Here is a 23,344-nt window from a genome sequence, read left to right on the forward strand (position 1 = left end):
GGCCATGAGTGAGATTTACTGAGTGGGCAAATTAGGGAGACGACACCATCAGATCCCGAGCCCTCCATGTGTTAATCAAGAGACGGCTGCTGTGCTACATCCATAAATAATGAATAAATTAGGAGCTAAAGCTGAAAGGACAGTTTATTTGTACCATCTTCACGTGAACACATTCAAGAACATCACAGATGAAGAAACATTAAAAACTTCCACACTACATAAAGCAAGAAAAATAGTTTTTCTTTCAGGTGGTTTCAGAAAAACAGAAACATCAAACATCTCCAAGACTCTCTTTGAAAGAACTAAAATCCTTTGTTCTCATGGTCCAATCATGAGTGAACTCCCCGATGAAGCCTTGTGTGCTAAAACATGTCAGAGTTTTAAAGGTTAAACATGAGTTTCCAAAACGTTTTGCTGGAGAACAATGAACTATTTGACTGAGTTTCAATCATTTACAGACGAGCAAAACCAGGACAGAGAAAAAAGGACAAAACTGACTCAGTAAAACAACAGAAAAGAAGATCCCATGTAGATCTGTATTATGTAGAAGTTCAGCCCAGCAACCAGTTCAGTTCAACACAAGTTTAAATGATTCTATCTGAACTCTGTGGAGCCTGATCTCAAGCTTTTTGAGTCTGACACAGAAACCAGAGGATCTTTCTGTGTCTTCAGATTCACTGTGATCCAGTGATGGGAGTGATTTCAGCCCTGAGTGATCGCGCTGATGTTTGCACAGAGCAGACAATGAGGTGAATGTTTGGGCACATTGGTAACAGTGAAACAGTTTATTAGTAACGTGGGATCGTTTGTGTGCAGAGTATGAACTGAGATTCCTGAAGCTCTTGTCACACTGGTCACAGCTGTAGTTTCCTTCCATGTGTGCACGTTCATGAATGTTACGATTACCTGACTGTGAGAAGCTTCTCTCACAGTGTCTGCACTTGTGTGGTTTCTCTCCTGTGTGGACTCGTTTGTGTGATTCAAGCTTCCATGCAGTGGTGAAGGATGACCCACACTGATCACAGAGGTGCTTTTTAACCCCACTGTGAATCAGTTCATGTTGTTTTAACTCACTTGATGTGGTGAAGCTTCTCCCACATTCTTTGCAGTATTTCAGTTTGTCTCCAGTGTGTCTACGTTGATGTACTTTTAGGGTCTTTTGCCGACTGAAAGTTTTTCCACAGAGGTCACAATGAAAGTCTTTCCCACCACCACAGTGATGACAGGGTTGAGAACTGGATCCATCTGTGTCGCTCTGCTTCTAAACAAAGACACAAAGACAGTGTAAGTCAGTCCTTCAACATTTGTATCCTGAACGTCGCCTGAAATAAAGAGCATCTCTGCAGACGTCCAACTACATTTGACTGTTTCAGTTAACACACTCAGTTTACTGGGCTGCAATAACTACAATACTACCACCATAATACTACAGTAATACTAAAATCATAACTGAAAGGAAAATCTGAATAATCACTCAGAGCTGCTTTTCCATGCAGTAGAATTGCTAACATGCTAACACAGTTTAATGAGCAGACTTGTTCCAAACAGTCAGGCTAAAATGACAAGATAACAATATAAATACATACCTCACAGTAGCTGCACTTGTAGACTCTCTTTCTGGTGTGGATCTGTTGGTGTCGTCTCAGGTCATGTGGAGATTTAAAATTCTTCTCACACAGGTCACATTGATAAGGTCTCTCCTCAGTGTGGGTAAACATGTGTTGTTGTAAGTGTGAGTCTGTTGTAAAGTATTTGCCACACTGTTCACAGCAGTACACATCATGTCTGGTGTGAATGCGTAGGTGTGTATTTCGGCTCCCTCTCTGGCTGAAAGTTTTTCCACAGATGTCACAGCTGTATGGCTTAATTCCAGAGTGGGTAACTAGATGACTCTGTAAGTGGCTACTGCGAGTAAAAGCTCTGCCACACTGATCACAGCTGTACGCTTTAACTCCACTGTGGATGAGTTGGTGTTTTCTTAGGGAAACCTTCAAGGAAAAAGACTTTCCACACAAGTCACAGCTGAACGGTCTCTCTCCAGTGTGGATGACCTGATGCTGTTTTAGTGAAGCCTTCAGAGTAAAACCCTTCCCACACTGATCACAGCTGTACGCTTTAACTCCACTGTGGATGAGTTGGTGTGTTTTTAGGTGACCCTTCAAGGAAAAAGACTTTCCACACAAGTCACAGCTGAACGGTCTCTCTCCAGTGTGGATGACCTGATGCTGTTTTAGTTTAGCCCTCACAGTAAAACCCTTCCCACACTCGTCACAGGTGTGTTTTTTCTCTCCCTTTCTTCTGTGAGGTTTGTCGGCCTCCTGAGAGCGCTGACTTCTGGCTCCATGTTGGTCCTGCAGTGACAGAGATACAAACAGTGGCAGTGAGTGAAATGCAGTCGTGGAACAAACTCAACCTTCAAACTCCATTAACACTAGTTTTAAACCTGAAGGTGGAGCGTGGCACCAAACACCTTAAAGGTCTCTTATCCCCACCTGCTGGTAGTTCTAACACATTACATCCAACCTGCTGTTAAAGATAATTCATGATTGTTCAAACACTAAAATCATGCACACACACACACACACACACACACACACACACACACACACACACACACACACATTATTTTATAAATTAGATTATTTTGTTGTTTCGTATTACATATTTCTATAATTTGTATAGATTTATACAGAATTATTCAGTGATAATAAATCCTATGTTTGTTTATTCTAAAGGAACCCCGTTAGCTTCCACAACAGATGTTGCTCGTCTTCCGTCAAATACTCACATAAAATATTACACAATAAAGTGGATTCAAGATATCCACATAATTTCACTCTTACATCCACAGTGAGGTTTCACAATTGTTCAAATATAAGCAATCAATAATAATAATAATAATATCAATAACATTGAGGCACATTACACAAATTTCAAAAACAAATCATGTCTTACAATATTTACAACAACTAAAAGCTCTGTAAATCGGCTTTTAAGTCTTCATTGAAGTTTTGAATAATTCTCTAATTTTTTAAGGCAACTTATTCCACTTAAAAGTTGCTCTAAATGTAACAGTTTTACAAAACGTTACTTTTAACTCGAGCATTTACTAAATTGCAGCTTGTTGAAAACTGTGTAATATGATGATGTATTTCATCTGGATACTGCAGCTGAGCAGAATAAATGTGGTGTGTTTAACAGAATTGCTTTCTTTAGAACTACAAGTAAGCCATAGAATATTTTAGCCTGTACAGGAAGCCAAGAAAGGTTATTATGCATTTTATCAATATTAGTATAGTATGAACATCTTCACACTAATCTGGATGCCTTATTCTGGACTAACTGAAGTCTGTTAAGATCTGTCTTATTAGCTGCTGACCAAATGATTGAACAATACTCCAGATGAGACATTACTAGTGCATTAATGACATCTTTCATAATGAAGAAGTGATACACAAAGAGCATTTCATAGCCATAGCTATGCCTTGTCGGCAGAGTTATGTGACATTAGTGATGTTTGTACTTTCAGCGTTAACTTGGTTTTAAAGCCTTTAAAATATACGCCGTTCAATAGTCGACCTTAATCTGACAGAGAATGTGATGATTTTGTGGATAATTAAAGTCAGTCATATATCCACAAACACAACAAGCTGAAAGTCAGTGATGCTGCTCGGTTTGCAGTCCTGAACATCACGGCACAAGCAGGATTCACTGCACTGTTAATGTTAGCTGTGTTATATTGCTGCCTCTGTTCGGTGGTGTCGAGCCAAACGCACTTTAACGTGTGTTTGAACGAGCTGACGGTTCACTCGTTAAGCTGAAAGAAAGATGCTTTAATCACAGCAGTCACACATGTGTCCACTGCACCATCTGGAACTCTTCTTGTTTACACTCGTAATAACACAAACACTAAATCCTGCTTCTCTGGTGCTGTTGTGTAGCAGTGTGTACACCTGAGACTGTCACCTGTCTGTCTGTCCTGCACTCTCTCTCTGTTTCTTTCTCTCTGATTGTGGAATAAAAGTATGAACATGTGTTTATAAGTTACACTTGTGTTTGAATCCTGCAGCTTATCACACATTTGATTTCCATGTGTGACGACTGCAAGTGTCCAGAGTGAGGACAGACTGAGGGAGCCACTGCTGCACATCATCTGTGAGGCTTTGCAGCCCTGATGATCCACCAGGACAAACTCAGCAGTGTGTGAGGAAGAGGAGGAGGAAGAGCCAGCAGCAGCTGACAGATGGAGAGAATAGACAGACTGTTCCCTGTTTGTGAAGGACTGCTAGGAAAGTTTAACATAACTGTCTGTGCTGAATCAGTCTTATTAGGTAATGTTCAAATAATGTGATCATCCCAGTGTTTCCAGTGTGGGAGAAAGTACTCAGAGTACTCAGGGCCTTCAAGTTACACACTATGAAAGGCAGCAACAAGTTTAATGTTCAGAAACCTAAAGTCTGTATCAGCAGCAGGATGGAGCTAAAAATAAATGTTGGTTTCAGTTCTATGAAGCTTTGAGTATTTTGGATCAGTAGCTGCTGTGTTTGTTGCATCATATTGCTGTAATTGTTTATATGCTTTATGTATATTTCAGTAAAATCATAATTCACGTCGGCAGTAATGACACCCGGTTACGCCAATCGGAGGTCACTATAATCAATATTGAATCTGTGTGCAACGTTGCCAAAACAATGTCGGACTCTGTAGTTTTCTCTGGTCCCCTCCCCAATCAGACCAGGAGTGACATGTTTAGCCGCATGTTCTCCTTAAATTGCTGGCTGTCTGATTGGTGTCCCAGAAACGATGTGGGCTTCATAGATAATTGGCAAACCTTCTGGAGGAAACCTGGTCTTGTTAGGAGAGACGGCATCCATCCCACTTTGGATGGAGCAGCTCTCATTTCTAGAAATATGGACAAATTTATTAAACCCCCCAAAATATGACTATCCAGAGTTGGGACCAGGAAGCAGAGTTGCAGTCTTACACGCTTCTCTGCAGCTTCTCTCCTCCTGCTACCCCCCCAAAAACCCATCTCCATAGAGACTGTGTCAGCTTCCAAACAGACAAAAAACAAACTAAAAACCAGCAACAAACAACTTAAACATAAACAATTACAAAGAAAGAACAATACAGTATCCACATCTGAACCAAAGAGTAAAACAGTGAAATGTGGATTATTAAACATTAGGTCTCTCTCCTCCAAGTCTCTGTTAGTACATGACTTAATAATTGATCAACAAATTGATTTAACTTCCATGTAGATGCTAAAAATGACAGCCTCAACATGGCATTTAATCTGTTATTAGACTCAATTGGTTTCTCTCAAAATGTAAAAGAACCCACCCACCACTTTAATCACACTCTAGATCTTGTTTTAACATATGGCATCGAACCTGAACATTTAACAGTGTTTCCTGAAAACCCTCTCCTGTCTGATCATTTCCTGATAACATTTACATTTACAATAATTGATTACACAGCGGTGGAGAGTAGACTTTATCACAGTAGATGTCTTTCTGAAAGCGCTGTAACTAAGTTTAAGAATATAATCCACCCACTGTTATCATCTCCAATGCCCTGTACCAACACAGAGCAGAGCAGCTATCTGAACGCTACCCCAACAGAGGTCGATTTTCTTGTTAATAATTTCACCTCCTCACTACGTACGACTCTGGATACTGTAGCTCCTGTGAAAACTAAGGCCTCAAATCAGAAGTACCTGACTCCGTGGTATAATTCTCAAACACGTACCCTAAAGCAGATGACTCGTAAGCTGGAGAGGAAATGGCGTGTCACAAATTTAGAGGATCATCATTTAGCCTGGAGAAATAGTTTGTTGCTTTATAAGAAAGCCCTCCGCAAAGCCAGAACATCTTACTATTCATCACTGATTGAAGAAAATAAGAACAACCCCAGGTTTCTCTTCAGCTCTGTAGCCAGGCTGACAAAAAGTCAGAGCTCTTTTGAGCCAACCATCCCTTTAACGTTAACTAGTAATGACTTCATGAACTTCTTCACAAATAAAATTTTTATCATTAGAGAAAAAATGACCAATAATCATCCCACAGATGTAATATTATCTACAGCTACTCTTAGTACCATTGATGTTAAGTTAGACTCTTTTTCTCCAATTGATCTTTCTGAGTTAACTTCAATAATTACTTCCTCCAAACCCTCAACGTGTCTTTTAGACCCCATTCCTACAAAACTGCTCAAAGAAGTCCTGCCATTAATTAATTCTTCGATCTTAAATATGATCAACCTATCTCTAATGATCGGCTATGTACCACAGGCCTTCAAGCTGGCTGTAGTTAAACCTTTACTCAAAAAGCCATCTCTAGACCCAGCAGTCTTAGCTAATTATAGGCCAATCTCCAACCTTCCTTTCATATCAAATAGGGCTGGGCGATATGACCCAAAATTCATATCTCGATATTTTTTAGCTTGTTGGCGATATAAGATATATATCTATATATAGAGCAGATGTACATAAAATTTACTCAAAAATAAATTATGAGCATTTATTAAATAATAATGCTCCATAAATAAAAGAAAACAATGTTGTTTTTGTGCATAACAAAAAGCTCACAATTGTGCAGTCAAAATGTAAACTAAAAGACGCTGAGCGTAATAACAAAGACAGATTTCACAGCTGCTCAGTTCCCAACTTGTACTGCGTGACTGACAGCCTGGAGTTTGAAATCCGCTTCGCAACCACGTCTCTTAACAGGTGCCATTTATGGTCCTTATACACAGTAGGGTAATATTGTAATATTGTGTTGAAGCACAGTACGTATCACTCCGCGAGGCTCAGCCGTAATGCTCTGACAATCCATCAAGCGGTGCAGCTCCGTAGCTTACCAAAGTCGTACTAAAACATTTTTTGACAGATTGCTGAGCGCTGTGTACCACATAAAATCGGTTCGCAGCCATCAAGCACAACCAGAATTCATACATAAGGCGCGCTGTCAACTTTTGAGAAAATGAAAGGATTTTAGTCCGTGCACCACCTCTGGGCTGCATGCCGTTAGCGTGGTTAGCTCGTTAGCGTGGTTAGCTAGCTAACACGTTGACGGCGTCCAGCCCCACACACGGGTCGATGCGCAGTAACTCGTTAATGGAGATTTGCCGTGTCCATCTTGTCGCTTCCTGCAGGTGAAGCAATGGGGGAGGAGGGGGAGTTGTGTTCAGTGAAGGAGAGGCGAGGCCGAGTAACGTTGTGAAGACGAAAGTGGACGAAAGAGAGGCAAACTTGCGGCTCCACAGGTATAATTATAATGTAACATAGACTATATCGATATAAAGGATATTGTCACATCTTATATCTCGTATAAAAATATATCGATATTTTTTAAAAACTCGATATATCGCCCAGCTCTAATATCAAACATCCTTGAAAGAGTAGTTGTCAAACAGCTAACAGATCATCTGCAGAGGAATGGTTTATTTGAAGAGTTTCAGTCAGGTTTCAGAGCTCAGCACAGCACAGAAACAGCTTTAGTGAAGGTTACAAATGATCTTCTTATGGCCTCTGACAGTGGACTCATCTCTGTGCTTGTCCTGCTAGACCAGGGGTGTCAAACTCAAATACACAGTGGGCCAAAATTCAAAACTGGAACAAAGTCGCGGGCCAACGTTAATATTTATTGAAAAAAATCTTCCTCCAAATATAACAAGGAACCTTTTCTTACAGACTCAAATAAGTTTTGCTGAAAAACTGAATATGGAATAAGAAACGCTTAATACTGAACGATATATAACTTATATAAACATATATAACTTAATATTGCACACATGCAAAATTGAAATTCCAATTAAATAACATATCACTGGAATGCATTTCTTAAGTAAAAATTGTATTTGCAGCCTTCTGATTTAAATTTTAGCAGTAAACTTTTTCCCCAGGCTAATAATAAATGTAAAAATAAAATAACAATAATAAACCACTTAACTAATAAAAATATCATTAAACGTGAAACCATTCAAGCCCATGTCTGGGAGTAGCAAGACAAATTGCACAAAGAAAATGGTAATTATAGCTCAGTTTGCTACACACTGATCTACTCTGATGCGTCCAAGCCAGACACCTGGCATCTCTTCTTGGATGCTAGTTCCTCAATGTCTGGGCTCAGGCTCTGAGCTGAGGAAATCCTCAGGATCGAGTGAAGGTGTTCATCGGTCAGACGTCTCCTGTGAGATGTTTTGGCCATCTTCATTGAGGAGAATAGTTGCTCACATAGGTAAGTGCTGCCGAACATGGAGAGCATCTGAGCAGCGTGGGTCCGGAGCCCAGGCATTGTGTCAGGGATGAAATGTGGAAATTGTGAAGCGCCCACAGCATCATACTTTGATTTCAGCGTGTCACTACACTGGAGTTCAATCAGCTCCATTTGGAGGTTTGTTGGTGCTTTTGCCACGTCAACTGCAAAAGGATTACTGAGCAGTTCAAATCGACATTTCTGGGCGTCAAAGTCGGCAAACCGCCAGGTAAACTCAGTACTGAGTACACAGAGTTTTTCAGCAAACTGTGCACATGGGAACACAGCAGTAGAGATTTGCATGTTCATCGTTTGGCAGCAGGGAAAATGGCCCAGGTTTCCTTGTAGCATCTGATTCTGCCACAAGCACAATTTCGTTTTAAAAGCCCTCACTGCAGCGTACATATCTGTGATGATACGCCCCCATCCCTGAAGCTGCAGGTTCAGTGCAATGAGATGGCTCGTGATATCACACATAAAGGCCAGCTCACACAGAAACTCTTGCTCCCTGAGCTCAGCTGTGTCTTGCCCTTTGCTTTCCAGAAACTGAAATATTTCCTCGCGTAGCTCGAAACATCTGTTCAGTACTTTCCCTCGGCTTAACCACCTCACCTCCGTGTGATACGGCACGTCTCCGTATTCCGAACCACACTCCTCAAGAAAAGATTTGAATTGGCGGTGATTCAGACCTTTGGCTCTTATAAAGTTAACTACTCGTGTTACTGCGGTCATAACATGTTCCATCTTTAGGGCTTTGCCACAAAGTGATTCTTGATGTATGATGCAGTGATAAACAGTCAGCTCACCTGCACAGTTCTCCGCTCGCATCTTCTCCCGTACCCTGCCCACCAGTCCGCTCCTTTGACCACACATCGCTGGTGCACCATCTGTCGTTAACCCCACAAGTTTTTCCCATGGCAACTTCATTTCAGTTAGACATTTGGAAACCTCTTCAAATATTTCCTTCCCTGTGGTTGTTCCATGCATTGATTTTAATCCTAAAAGTTCTTCCGTAACACAGAGAGTTGAGTCCACACCACAGATGAAGACTGAAAGCTGGGCAGTATCAGAGGCGTCGCTGCTCTCATCCACAGCGAGGGAGAATGCAACGAAACTGTTTCCCTTCTCCATCAGCTGGTTATTTAGATTGTTGGCAAGTTCACGTGTGCGATCAGCTACTGTGTTTCTGCTCAGGCTAACATTTGAAAATACTTGCTTTTTCTCTGGGCACACTTTCATCATACAACTTTTCACAAACTCTCCCTCACTGAAGGGCCGGGCTGATTTTGCGATCTCTGCTGCCACAACAAAACTAGCCTTTACAGCAGCCTCACTTTGTGATATGGCTTTTTTGAACATAGTCTGTTGTGAAACAAAACTTCTTTTCATCTCTTCTGCTTTCCGGCGCCTTTGAGTCATGTCCAGGTCCTTGTACTTCTCTTGGTGTTTCGTTTCATAGTGTCGTCTAATGTTGTACTCCTTGGTTAAAGCCACATGAGCTCCACATACAAGACAAACAGGTCTGTCTTTTACATAGGTAAACAGATATTCTGTCTCCCACCTGTCCAGGAAGCTCCTGTTTTCGTTCTTTCTTTTCGCCATTTTGGGAGAGGTAGCGCGGCAGTATTCATGCGGTTGCTATGACTACAGTAAACAGAGGAGAGGGCGTTAATGGGTCCTGTCCTGACTGACGCGCCAAAACGCCAACAGAGCATTCTGGGAGTTGTAGTATTAGCAGTACATGCGCTGCATAAGACCGGCGGGCCAGCTCTAATAGTAATTTGGTATGGCCTCGCGGGCCAAATGTAATTAGGCTGCGGGCCAAATTTTGAGTTTGACACCTATGTGCTAGACCTTAGTTCAGCGTTCGATACTGTCGACCATAATATCCTATTAGAGCGATCAGAACATGCTGTAGGTATTACAGGTACTGCGCTGCAGTGGTTTGTATCATATCTATCTAATAGACTCCAATTTGTGCATGTAAATGGAGAGTCCTCTTCACACACTGAGGTTAATTATGGAGTTCCACAGGGTTCAGTGCTAGGACCAATTCTGTTTACATTATACATGCTTCCCTTAGGCAGCATCATTAGAAGACATAGCATACATTTACACTGCTATGCTGATGACACCAAGCTCTATCTGTCCATGAAGCCAGATAACACACACCAATGAGTTAAACTGCAGGAATGTCTTAAAGACATAAAGACCTGGATGGCCGCTAACTTTCTGCTTCTTAATTCAGATCAAACTGAGGTTATTGTACTCGGCCCTGAAAATCTTAGAAATATGGTATCTAACCAGATTCTTACTCTGGATGGCATTACCTTGGCCTCCAGTAACGTTGTGAGAAACCTTGGAGTCATTTTTGACCAGGACATGTCCTTCAACGCACATATTAAACAAATATGTAAGACTGCGTTCTTCCATTTGTGCAACATCTCTAAAGTTAGAAATATCCTGTCTCAGAGTGACGCTGAAAAACTAGTTCATGCATTTATTACTTCCAGGCTGGACGACTGTAATTCATTATTATCAGGAAGTCCTAAAAACTCACTGAAAAGCCTTCAGCTAATCCAAAATACTGCAGCAAGAGTCCTGACAGGGACTAGAAAGAGAGAGCAGATTTCTCCTGTTTTGGCTTCCCTTCACTGGCTTCCTGTTAAATCCAGGATTCAAAATCCTGCTCCTCACATACAAGGTCTTAAATAATCAGGCCCCATCTTATCTTAATGACCTTGTAGTACCATATCACCCTATTAGAGCACTTCGCTCTCGCTCTGCAGGCCTACTTGTTGTTCCTAGAGTATTTAAAAGTAGAATGGGAGGCAGAGCCTTCAGTTTTCAGGCCCCTCTTCTGTGGAACCAGCTTCCAGTTTGGATTCAGGAGACAGACACCATCTCTACTTTTAAGATTAGGTTTAAAACGTTCCTTTTTGCTAAAGCATATAGTTAGGGCTGGACCAGGTGACCCTGAATCCTCCCTTAGTTATGCTGCAATAGACGTAGGCTGCCGGGGGATTCCCATGATGCATTGAGTTTTTCCTTTCCAGTCACCTTTCTCACTCACTATGTATTAATAGACCTCTCTGCATTGAATCATATCTGTTATTAACCTCTGTCTCTCTTCCACAGCATGTCTTTATCCTGTCTTCCTTCTCTCACCCCAACCGGTCACAGCAGATGGCCGCCCCTCCCTGAGCCTGGTTCTGCCGGAGGTTTCTTCCTGTTAAAAGGGAGTTTTTCCTTCCCACTGTTGCCAAAGTGCTGCTCATAGGGGGTCATATGATTGTTGGGTTTTTCTCTGTATCTATGAAGCGCCTTGAGGCGACTTTTGTTGTGATTTAGCGCTATATAAATAAAATTGAATTTAATATATTCTGAGCTAAGTTGATCTATAGTGTTACATCATATTCTATAAGGATGTTATGTGTTTGTAGACTTTCTGCCCAGTTTGACCCATTTAGCAGAAGTCAGCCTGTTTAAGGCTCTGATGTCTATTCTATGTGACTTAAAGCAGTTATGACATGGTCCGATTTTCTCACCCAATAAAGGAATATTTCATATATCAGTCTACTCTTCATTCTATCAGACACAGTTATCACACCTACATTTGCTTTTACACATATATGTAAGCATTGAGCCAAATGTAATAATGCCAACATACTGAAGGAACAAAATTTGTCTCTTATATATGAGACATCTGTATACACACTGTCACAGATACTTGTCTGTGAGTGAAGTGATTAATATAATAACTATAATATTGGTCATATTATATTTACATTGCCACAGTGAGATGACTTTAGTCTCATGAACAACATCAGCTAATTGTTATTTACAGCTAATCTTAAACGACTGTTCAGCACAGAAATGAAGCCCAACAATCATGTTTCACAGTCCTGTGGTCTCAGCCTCAGATACTCATCAAATCACACAGAGCTCATGTAGAAACAAATGAACTAAATATGTTCTCCTTCATTTCTGTCAAACAAAGCTGTATGAAACGTTTCCAGCTGTTAGTATCATGGTTGCTAGGCAACCTGGGCAGCGCGACGGAGGCTAGATGTCCCATTTCACGAGCCTACGAGCCTCGCACTTCGGCCTTAGCGGTCTTTGAGTACGCGGCCCTTGAGGACTTTAAAGCTGCAGAACCTGAATCGGGATACAGCCATGATGATCTCCAGCCTCGTGCTCGCCAACATTCTCACCTGAGTTAAGAAGACGATCACTGAAATGGTCTCAGCAGGTCCTTTGATGACAGCAATGAAATGCAGTGGTAAGGCTTTTTGGGGATTAAGTTCGTTTTCATGGCAAAGAAGGACGATGCAGTTCATCTGATCACTCCTCATAACATTCTGGAGTGCAGGCAAAATGCTATTATAAAAACTTAAGCAGCAACTTCTCCAGGTTCCAATATTTATGCAATTCTCAAACCTTTTGGCCACGACTGTATAACCTCTTCTGAAGTTTAGTGGATATTATACATGGTTATGCTCAGGATGTGTCGGCCAGTTTCCACTGGAAACGCCTTTTGGTTAAACTGTCAGCGAGGAATTTGCATTTGCACTGTTACATTTTTATATAACTTTAATGCACATAAACAACAGCTGCTTGTTTCAGTGAAAATACATTGATGGGTTTTTAATAAAGTTGTGCAGCTGTAAAGTATTTTGTCTGCTGTCAATTCTATCGTCAGCTACATCGTTATGGCAAATGTTCAAATGTATATGGTGATAAATATCTTTGGTCATATGGTCCTGCTCTGTCTGTCACCTTCTGTGTTGAGCTCATTGTTTCCTCTGTAGTGGCTGAGCTGAGTCCAAGTAGCTGAAAATGTTCCTCTGCTGCTCCGTCAGACTCTCCTCCTCCTGCTGATCAGCTGGGACACAAAACAGATCTTTGTTAGGCTCCACACTGCACTGAAGAGTCAAAGTGTCTCATATGTTCATCTGACAAGTAAAAGAACACATTTTTGTTTCCCGAGGTGGGCAACTTGTTGGAAACAAACACAACAGGTTTGAGCACTGATACCTGCCATTGCTGGCATTGAAAGATGCAACGCCAGCAATGTGGATTGTCAAGACTCAAACCAATCATCAAGCAAAGACAACAGGGATCATTTGTTTCTGTTTATTTAGCATTCACAGCATTTGTAGTTGCCTTCTGTGCAGGGGAAGTCCACGCACACTGTGTGGTACCGCCATCCGCAGAAGGTGCATTCAACCTCTGTAAGAGAAACAAGATTGTCTGAGACTGAAATGATATTAACTAAAGAAGTGGTGATTTGTAAAACTTCACATTTTGATCCGGGACGTACTCTGCATGAAAACAAGTGCTCACTCTTCCTGCTCAACAAATGACAAGGGCGGAGCCTTATACCACGTGATACAGAAGCTGTGCCGTGTGATGCTAAAATTAGCAGGAAAAAACAACGGAGAGCACGTCAGGGATGACGAGAAAGTGACAGGCGAAAATCCGTCCCGGTCAACCACCCAAACATCAATAACGGGAACCTTATACAGCGCTTCCCTATACACGTCGAACTCCCGCAGGCACAAAGACATCACGGAGGCTATCACTTATCACCTGACCAAAGATATGGCTCCATCAACACTGTGCAAAACGAGGGATTTAGGAAAACGATCAACACCCTAGACAAACGCTACACAGTGCCGTCCCGCAACTATTTTTCTATTGTTGCACTACCTGCTCTGTACACGCAGCGTCGAGCAACGGTGGAGACGGAATTTCAAGCAGGACAACATTTTGCTGCAACAACAAAACGTGAGACATTTGTTGTTTTATGTTTATTTATTGTTATGAGAGAATCATGATCTCAATTCTAAGCCAAAACATCGTGATTCTCATTTTATGCAAAATCGTGCAGCCCTAACATTAACACAAAACTGTTGTTTCACCAGAGAAACACACATGAAGAGAGAGAGAGAGACAATAACAGCTACCAAACAGTCGTCATAATTCGTCACACAATGAGAAAAGGACAAATCAACAAGTAACAATGACTAATTAATATTAAAATCTGTAACATAATGTATTGTTTGGAGTTTAGTCTGATTGGTTCAGGATGACCTGCCATTATCCAATCACACGTCTGCTTACCTGCATCTTTTCTCTTTTTTCTAACCTGAGCACCTGATGGCTTTGAACTTTTGTTGTCCATCTTCCATTGGTTTGAATTTTGCGCTCCAGTACAAACACAAATCCCCCAACCCGAGGATCAGCACAATTAACCTAACAGCAGGCACGTGCAGAGGGGGGGGCTAGAGGGGCTTGAGCACCCGCCCCTTTCCTGATGGGTGCCCAAGGTGCCCTTTTGTTGAGGCAACTTTTTTTTTAAAAATTATTATTATTTTTTTTTTAATGTGTGTGTGTGTGCAGAGTCCTGTCTGTGCCCCTCAACAATAATATTTAACTATTAATCACATTTTGCTAAATAAAAGGATCTGGCTTCCATCAGTCACATGATCACATTTAACCAATGATCGCCCTTGACGGCAGAACGCGCTGGTTACGAGCCGGGAACGAGCTCACAAAGAGCACGCGCATTTGTTGCGGTCCGGAGCTGTAGGAGAAACACAAGTTAACTCAGAGACACAGACTGATGCGACAAAACCAGTAAGTAGGTGTACAGCGCACACTGTAGTGTGTAGCACCCAGGAGTATTAGCTTATTACGTACACGTTGGTAAGCTGTCTTGTTGCTACTGACGAACTGAAACAAACGAGCGTGCTGTGTGTGCAACAGCGCGACAAACATTACCTGTCCTTTTATTAACTGCACAGGTAGTGCTGGTCACAGCTGCTGGCTACCTGTGTAAGGCTGTCATGGGTCTGTAGCTCTGTCACCGTTTTAGGGAACATATTTAGTTTTAAAGTAAGTTTCCGGGCTTTTCCTGCCTTTCTGGAGGGATTATATTTCACTAAAAAACGATCTAATATGCATGTCCACATAATTATGCATTATTATAATTATAATATATTAAAAACACACGCTGTATTTTAAAGAACATACATTAAGAAGCAGATTATATTAGATTTATATTTTAAATAAGACAACATTTGGATTTTACAGCAGTAAAATGATTGTATCTCTACAGTTTAAAAATGTAATAAGCTTTGCCTCTGCACAGAGTGGATAGTGAAACAAATGGAATCATCATAAATACATTATTTCATATTTATTACTTCCCCCTCCTCTTTGCTTTATTATTGTAGCTCTAGTAATAAATAATAATGTAAGGATTCTGGATCAGCACCATGATGCCCATAGTATATACAGTATTCTGAAGAAGGTCTAAAATGTCACTGTGTGTGTGTGCATGTGTGTGTTTTATTTAGATGGATTTTTAAAAAAAAATATTACTCATGATATAACATTGTCCAGACATGGCTGGTAAGGACATGAGGAGGAAACAGCAGGAGCTGTGTGAGGCTACTAAAGGCAGGGCTATAACATTTTTCTGTCATCATTTTATTATAGATTAAGTGCAGGAGTTGTTAGGTGTGGATAATTAGATTATAGTTTATTGCAATAGCAAGTTGTGCCTTGTTCTCACATAGACAGCAAGTGCAGAGTGATATATGAAATGATGGGATGGAAGGAAGAAGAGAAGCAAAGAGTGATTCACAGGCAGAGCCTAAATTATTTCTCACAGTTTTTTGTTGCCTTATGGTTCCAAGCGCTGTCACCAATCTTTGCATTTTGTTATTATCTCATGACACTTGTTTAATCAGCTACCATCTCTCCTGTGGACTTTTTAATGTCTACAGTCTCAGACCAACACAGCCCTGCCCTCATAGCTGGACTGGCCATCGGGCATACCGGGCATTTGCCCGGTGGGCCGCTGGCGATTTTTTGTTTTTTTTGGGGGAAGGGTATAAACAATGAAAGGTGTTGGATTGGCCAATTGGTCATGATCGACTCTGGGCTGGACCAATTACAGCCGAGGAGGTCGGATGCACCCTCCCCCTTGTTTAGCAATCTTATAGACGAACTAAAGAAAATGGAGAACAAAAAAAGGAAAGGAGGTGCCGAAAAAATTAGGGCCAAAAAGAAACAAGCCCTTCAGGCAGACGCTGCCAAATGTGTGAAAATTACTGAATTGTTTGGTGGTAGCTATGGCATAGCTTCCATAGATTTAGCAAGATCAGCAAGTGGTGGAGGCCAGCAGGTGGATGAAGGAAAGGGGAGGCAAGAGAGAGAGATGGAAGAGCAAGAGAGAGAGATGGAAGAGCAGGAGAGAGAGATGGAAGAGCAGGAGAGAGAGATGGAAGAGCAAGAGAGAGAGATGGAAGAGCAGGGGAGAGAGATGGAAGAGCAAGAGAGAGAGATGGAAGAGCAAGAGAGAGAGATGGAAGAGCAGGAGAGAGAGATGGAAGAGCAAGAGAGAGAGATGGAAGAGCAGGGGAGAGAGATGGAAGAGCAAGAGAGAGAGATGGAGCAAGAGAGAGAGATGGAAGAGTAAGAGAGAGAGATGGAAGAGCAAGAGAGAGAGAGAGATGGAAGAGCAGGAGAGAGAGATGGAAGAGCAAGAGAGAGAGATGGAAGAGCAGGAGAGAGAGATGGAAGAGCAAGAGAGAGAGATGGAAGAGCAGGGGAGAGAGATGGAAGAGCAAGAGAGAGAGATGGAAGAGCAAGAGAGAGAGATGGAAGAGCAAGAGAGAGAGATGGAAGAGCAAGAGAGAGAGATGGAAGAGCAAGAGAGAGAGATGGAAGAGCAAGAGAGAGAGATGGAAGAGTAAGAGAGAGAGATGGAAGAGTAAGAGAGAGAGATGGAAGAGTAAGAGAGAGAGATGGAAGAGCAGGAGAGAGAGATGGAAGAGCAAGAGAGAGAGATGGAAGAGCAAGAGAGAGAGATGGAAGAGCAAGAGAGAGAGATGGAGCAAGAGAGAGAGATGGAGCAAGAGAGAGAGATGGAAGAGCAGGAGAGAGAGATGGAAGAGCAGGAGAGAGAGATGGAAGAGCAGGAGAGAGAGATGGAAGAGCAAGAGAGAGATGGAAGAGCAAGAGAGAGAGCTGGAAGAGCAAGAGAGAGAGATGGAAGAGCAGGAGAGAGAGATGGAAGAGCAAGAGAGAGAGATGGAAGAGCAGGAGAGAGAGATGGAAGAGCAGGAGAGAGAGATGGAGCAAGAGAGAGAGATGGAAGAGCAAGAGAGAGAGATGGAAGAGCAAGAGAGAGAGATGGAAGAGCAAGAGAGAGAGATGGAGCAAGAGAGAGAGATGGAGCAAGAGAGAGAGATGGAAGAGTAAGAGAGAGAGATGGAAGAGTAAGAGAGAGAGATGGAAGAGTAAGAGAGAGAGATGGAGCAAGAGAGAGAGAGAGATGGAAGAGCAGGAGAGAGAGATGGAAGAGCAAGAGAGAGAGATGGAAGAGCAAGAGAGAGAGATGGAAGAGCAGGAGAGAGAGATGGAAGAGCAAGAGAGAGAGATGGAAGAGCAAGAGAGAGAGATGGAAGAGCAGGGGAGAGAGATGGAAGAGCAAGAGAGAGAGATGGAAGAGCAGGAGAGAGAGATGGAAGAGCAAGAGAGAGAGATGGAAGAGCAGGAGAGAGAGATGGAAGAGCAAGAGAGAGAGATGGAAGAGCAGGAGAGAGAGATGGAGCAAGAGAGAGAGATGGAAGAGCAAGAGAGAGAGATGGAGCAAGAGAGAGAGATGGAGCAAGAGAGAGAGATGGAAGAGTAAGAGAGAGAGATGGAAGAGTAAGAGAGAGAGATGGAAGAGCAGGAGAGAGAGATGGAAGAGCAGGAGAGAGATGGAAGAGCAAGAGAGAGAGATGGAAGAGCAAGAGAGAGAGATGGAAGAGCAAGAGAGAGAGATGGAAGAGCAGGAGAGAGAGATGGAAGAGCAAGAGAGAGAGATGGAAGAGCAGGAGAGAGAGATGGAAGAGCAGGAGAGAGAGATGGAAGAGCAGGAGAGTGAGAGCCAGGGCATCGATTACTTTGCTCGCCCTGAACCTGCCATATTACAGGCCTTCTTAGATTACCACCCACAGCAGAACAGTAGCAGTGCAGTTGTGATGAGGGTGTTCAGCTGTAAAGATGGCACCAACAGGAAGTGGCTTACTTATTGCAAAGAACGCCATTTATTGTTCTGCTTTGTGTGTCTGGCATTTGCAAGGCTGACTGACACCAGCACATTTATAACAGGCATGAGTGACTGGCGACATATACATCTGCGCACAGAGGAGCATGAAAAGAGCAATACACACCAGACCTGTGCTGAAGCTTTTTTCTTAAGGTGCTCAAAAGGCAACATCAGGAGCTTGTTTGCTGGCAGTCAGTTGTCAGCTCACAGAGCACAAGTGAAAAAGAGACGGCAAGTTTTAGAGCGTATAGTGGATGTGATCAAAGTACTTGGGAAGAGGGGACTCAGCTATAGGCATGTGGAGAATGAGGCTGCATACACTTTAGGTGATAACACCATCGATCATGGTAACTTTCTGGAACTGATTGTGTTATTAGGCAAGTATGATATGTGCCTTGGAGAACATTTGAATGACTGCATTGAAAAAAGCAAGAAGTTGCATCAGACCAGTGGATCAAGAGGTAGAGGATCTCTCATCACCCTACTCTCCAAAACAACTGTCAACTCAGTGATTGATGCACTTGGCCATCTCCTTCAAGAGAGCATCGCCAGTGATGTCCAGAAAGCTGGGATGTTTTCTGTTCAGCTAGACACAACCCAAGACATCACAGGTTATGATCAGTGTTCAGTAATCATCAGGTATGTTACTGAGTCTGTGCAGGAGAGGCTTGTCTCCATAGTGAGGTGCGAAGCATCCACGGGGCAGTACTTTGTAAACTTGCTTTCCGGAGTTTTAGAGCATCTGAATCTAGACAAGGCCATGTGCATTGGGAATGCATTGCATGCCGGGAACTCCTGGCAAAACAATCCAAGTACCGCATCAAATACAAGCATTTGCAATTGCAGCACCGCAAAACGTTCATTCTCCGGTTCCAATACCTTCTTGTCTTTTCTTTGCCGCACAAAAAAGGTATGTACAAAACGACGGAGAACAATGCCGGTCCGTACAAAGACAGACTCGACGAAAAGACAAAGAAAAGATACGAGGAAAAATCAAAGGAGTGAAAGGGTCAGACCCTTACGAGCACACAGAGGGACAAAAGACGTTAGCGTGCTGCCCAACTTTCACCACGCTCAGATCTATAATTATACGCTTCTTGGAGTGAGTGCATACACTCATGAAGTTTAGTAACTTCAGCTCACTGCAACAAGCCCAGGTACAGTTTACCGACGGATGGGTAGAGGACCTTGAAATGCACCGAAAGACCATCGTACGAACAAAGGTAAGTTTACCTTTGTTCGTCTCACAAATCGTCGTCATAAAAACACATTCGTTAACCGTGTATTAATATAACCTTTGAGCTCAACGGTAATTAATTAGTAGTGGAAAAATAATTGTAATATTTGAGCCATTTCTGCTGTCCAACTACTTCTTACAAAATACATTTTTAATGTTAATTAGATTTTTTTTACGGCAGAAATAAAGGTTATATAAAAGTCACTGCCACAGACTGATTGCGGCTTCTACCTTGTTACACTAATGTTGTTTGTAGCTCAGTATGACTTTATGTCATCCATGAGGGATGCATTTGACATATGTTTCACATATTATAGCCCAACAAGTTACTTATAGCAATTTAAATACGAGCAATCAGTTTCTTTGCAAATACCGGAAATCAGTTTTTGGCAGACAATCACTTTTTGGCACAACACCGGCTATTGCAGTTAATAATACAGCAGCTTCTTGCCATTTTTTGTGTTTCTTTTTATCGCTGTGTAACTGAGTTCAATTGAAAGCCTGCATGCGCTAGTACCTCTTGCCAAAAGTTCCCAGAATCCTTTGCGGTTTTATCCATGAATGACGTCACATTTTTGGTGGGCCGGTCTCCAGTCAAAATGCCCGGGCCGATTTTTTGTCCCAGTCCAGCCCTGCCTGCCCTCCAGCACTATCCACAGCAACCCCTCAACAGCAACATTGTACCCATCAGGTAAAGCATCGGCTACGTTTGCTTTGCCTTGTTGCCCATATTAGATTCTTGATGAAAGTGTGTTGTTGTTATTCAGCCTGGTTCAATGTGCCCCTTTTTAACTTTGAGCACCCGCCCCTTTAAACCTCTCTGCACAGCCCTGCCTAACAGACCTACACCTTAGTTCACAGATTCACTTTGTCTAAGGTTGATTTCTGGGATTTCACACAACCCAGGATTCAGATCGTGAATCCATGATGGGCTTGGATTTACATCATTATCAATGAAATGTGCTCTGAACACTGTCCCTGTCAAACACGTCCAGATAATCTGATCCAGTGTTGTTCTTCTTCTGTGGTGTTTGTGATGGAGCAGCAGCTGCTGATCCTGATGTCCTCCACCAAGGGGGCAGCAAATTCAGCTGACTGTCATCATTTATTAAAAAGATGTAACAATGTGACATAATGCAATATAATAGTGTCAGTTACACATTGTGGGTTGCACTGTGGCCAGAATGGACATTACCTCCTGCCTAATGGAAGCTGTCAGCCATCCTGCAACCATGAATTAGATAAGCAGAAGTGAAGGGATTGTTAACAACAATTTAATAATAAAATGTAATGTGATAGTTGCACTTTATTAGCTCCCCACAATCGTATGAATAATAAGCATGAATGCACTGCATGCTCATAGCAAGTTCTTTAGGTTTAAAGTGAGATCCTGCTTTAAAGGGCGCTTCATCTGCTGGGAATGACATGTTTCTTCTAGTATGTAAGGCTCAGCCCATCTTACTGGGACTTACTTTTGTAGATCCACATGCTCTAAACCTGCTGCTCCATGATTGGTGCAGAAGCTTTAAGCTACTATTAACAAATAATAACCATGGACTTAGTTGTTACTACAATAACTTATCATTGAGCAACTTTTAATTTTACTTGTAAAACTATGCAAGTAGAATTGAATGGGGCACAGTGAGCTGAGCACAGGCCCACTCTGTGACACTCAGAGGTTTGTGGATATCATACTGAGAGTATTGGACACAGTGCAGCCAGCTTGCAGCCACTTTCCCACCACTTTAGCACAATGTTTACATGAGACTCAGCCACACTAATGTTCCTGGGCAGACATGTGGTGCAGCATGGCTGATGGCACTGTACCTGCAGCTGTCATGGACAAGAACCACTCAATACCTCACCCAAGCCAAGCCTGTGCTGATGTTGTGATCTGAGACCGAGACACTAACCCAGGATCAGGATATGATGTTGTGAGAGTTTCACTAAGAATTAGCTCTGATTACAAGATTTCAATCTATCGTAACTCTAATTTGTATTTACTTCAGTTTGTTCATCTTGGAGCTGTGTGCAGCTGAGGACAGTCTTATTATTACCAGGTGAGGATATGTAACAGCCACAGTCTGTAGAGATGATGTCACCATGGAGTGGTGATGTCACTGGAGCTGCCAATATGTGCTCCAGCCAAAGCTACACCAGAGGGTTGTGCTGTGTAACAGGTTGGTGCAGGTGGTGTTATCTACATTTGAACATTAGGCAACAGTCTCATGAAGACACTTTCTATTGTTCACTAAAGACCAACAATAACAGAGACAAAGGGAGAGCAGCAGAACTAGTGCTAACAATTAGCACTGCTAGCCTGCCCACCAACACCAGCTAATGTTCTAAAAACGATGATCAATGATTTTGCTGTAACGGCTCCAGCTGTCTGTGTCAGGGACACGTTGGAGATGAAGTGAGTGATCCAGTGACAAAGGTTTGGAAAGCTGCAGTCAGCTGAGACTAAAGGAGTCACCTGACCGAGAGACCAAATGTTTCACTGAGAACGTCCAGATGAACAGAATCAACCTTTGGGATAATCTGTTCCACACATCCATGTTTCACTTACTGCATTATATTTCCTCATTGCTGTGCACACAGGCCTGTGGCTTATAACCAACTCCAAGTTCAGACTCAGAGGCTGCTGAAGCTGTTTTCTGGAACAGAGACGTGTTGGATATAAAACCAACTCTTCTTTATGTGTCAGCACTGAGGAAAGGAGCAGCTTCGTTTCTAAGTGTATGAAGGACTGTAGCAGTGTGTGTGTGAGCTTTATTTCACAGACAGAACCATGTCAAAAACACAACTTCAGGTAAAAACAATACAAAATCAAAGAGTCTGATCAGAAGGATTAAACAGAGGAGTGTGGGACTGTTTTTAACAGACAGCAGGTTAAGCCAGGCTGGAGGAGTAAACTGAGCCTCGGTGTGAGCAGCAGTGTGTTTGACAGGAAGCTGAGATAAACAGTCTGGAGCCCATTTAGTGCTTCATATGAAAGTGTGAGGATTTGAAAGCAAATCTAAAATCAAGCAGGAGTCAGTGTGAGAATGATTTGTGCTTTTCCTCAGTCAGATGCTGGGAGTTTCAGTTCATCCATGTTCAGCGTGCTGTGCTTTGTGTAACAGGAGAATATGACAGTATAAATCAAGTCTTCATGTCACTGAAAGCCTCCACAGTCTGCTATGGAGGTGCATCAGTTTGGATTTACAAGAAGAACATTTCTTAAACCTGCCACAAGATGGCGCTCCAACAGAAGGGATGTCCACAGTGTAACACAGACACACACATACTGTGTGAATGTGTGAGTGAATGGGCTTTCAACACAAGGCTTCTGCTGCTACCTTTAATGACATAATTAGCTAACAAGAACAAACTGTTAATTACCACCAAAGAACGGCTCCAGATTTTAGCTGCTGACCATTTTGTGAAACGTTGATTACATCAGCTTATTGTTGATTTTTCAACCTTAATATCAGCTGCTTTAAAGGAGCCTCGTTCTCTGGCAGTAACAGTTTTCTTCACTAGATGCAGTGCAGGCACAGTCTGTGTTTCTAAACTACACACTAATGTTCATTGTTGTGCAGCTAAATCCTCCCTCTGGATGGGAAGAATCCCTGTCAGGCTTCAAACACCTGGCTTGGTGTTCTGGAGCTAATGTGTCACCTGTGAGGACTCTGAGATGAACACACAGCAGACACTTCAGTTCTCCGTCTGTGTGTCCTCAGTTTCCCAGCATGC

The 23,344-nt window shown here is 42.3% G+C and overlaps 2 protein-coding genes and 1 pseudogene across 4 annotated transcripts in view; 1 reads left to right on the forward strand and 2 right to left on the reverse strand.

The window, feature by feature from the left end:
* LOC113011595 (NACHT, LRR and PYD domains-containing protein 3-like) overlaps positions 1-23,344 on the forward strand; it is a 604,422-nt gene that overhangs the window by 398,295 nt on the left and 182,783 nt on the right. The gene's annotated exons all lie outside the window — the stretch shown is intronic.
* LOC145424328 (uncharacterized) lies at positions 127-16,531 on the reverse strand. Its single transcript, XM_080297544.1, has 3 exons — positions 13,038-16,531; positions 1,587-2,351; positions 127-1,261 (listed from the first exon to the last, which is right to left on the reverse strand). Exons 1-3 carry the CDS (start codon positions 13,053-13,055, stop codon positions 569-571), a joined length of 1,476 nt encoding a protein of 491 aa, XP_080153670.1. The 5' UTR covers positions 13,056-16,531; the 3' UTR covers positions 127-568.
* On the reverse strand, positions 7,624-10,903 carry LOC113016297 (general transcription factor II-I repeat domain-containing protein 2 pseudogene; annotated as a pseudogene). The gene has a single exon (XR_013905285.1). The product of XR_013905285.1 is annotated as a general transcription factor II-I repeat domain-containing protein 2 pseudogene (transcript).

The sequence above is a fragment of the Astatotilapia calliptera genome, chromosome 3, assembly GCF_964374335.1.
Source record: "Astatotilapia calliptera chromosome 3, fAstCal68.1, whole genome shotgun sequence".
Lineage (NCBI taxonomy): Eukaryota > Metazoa > Chordata > Actinopteri > Cichliformes > Cichlidae > Astatotilapia > Astatotilapia calliptera.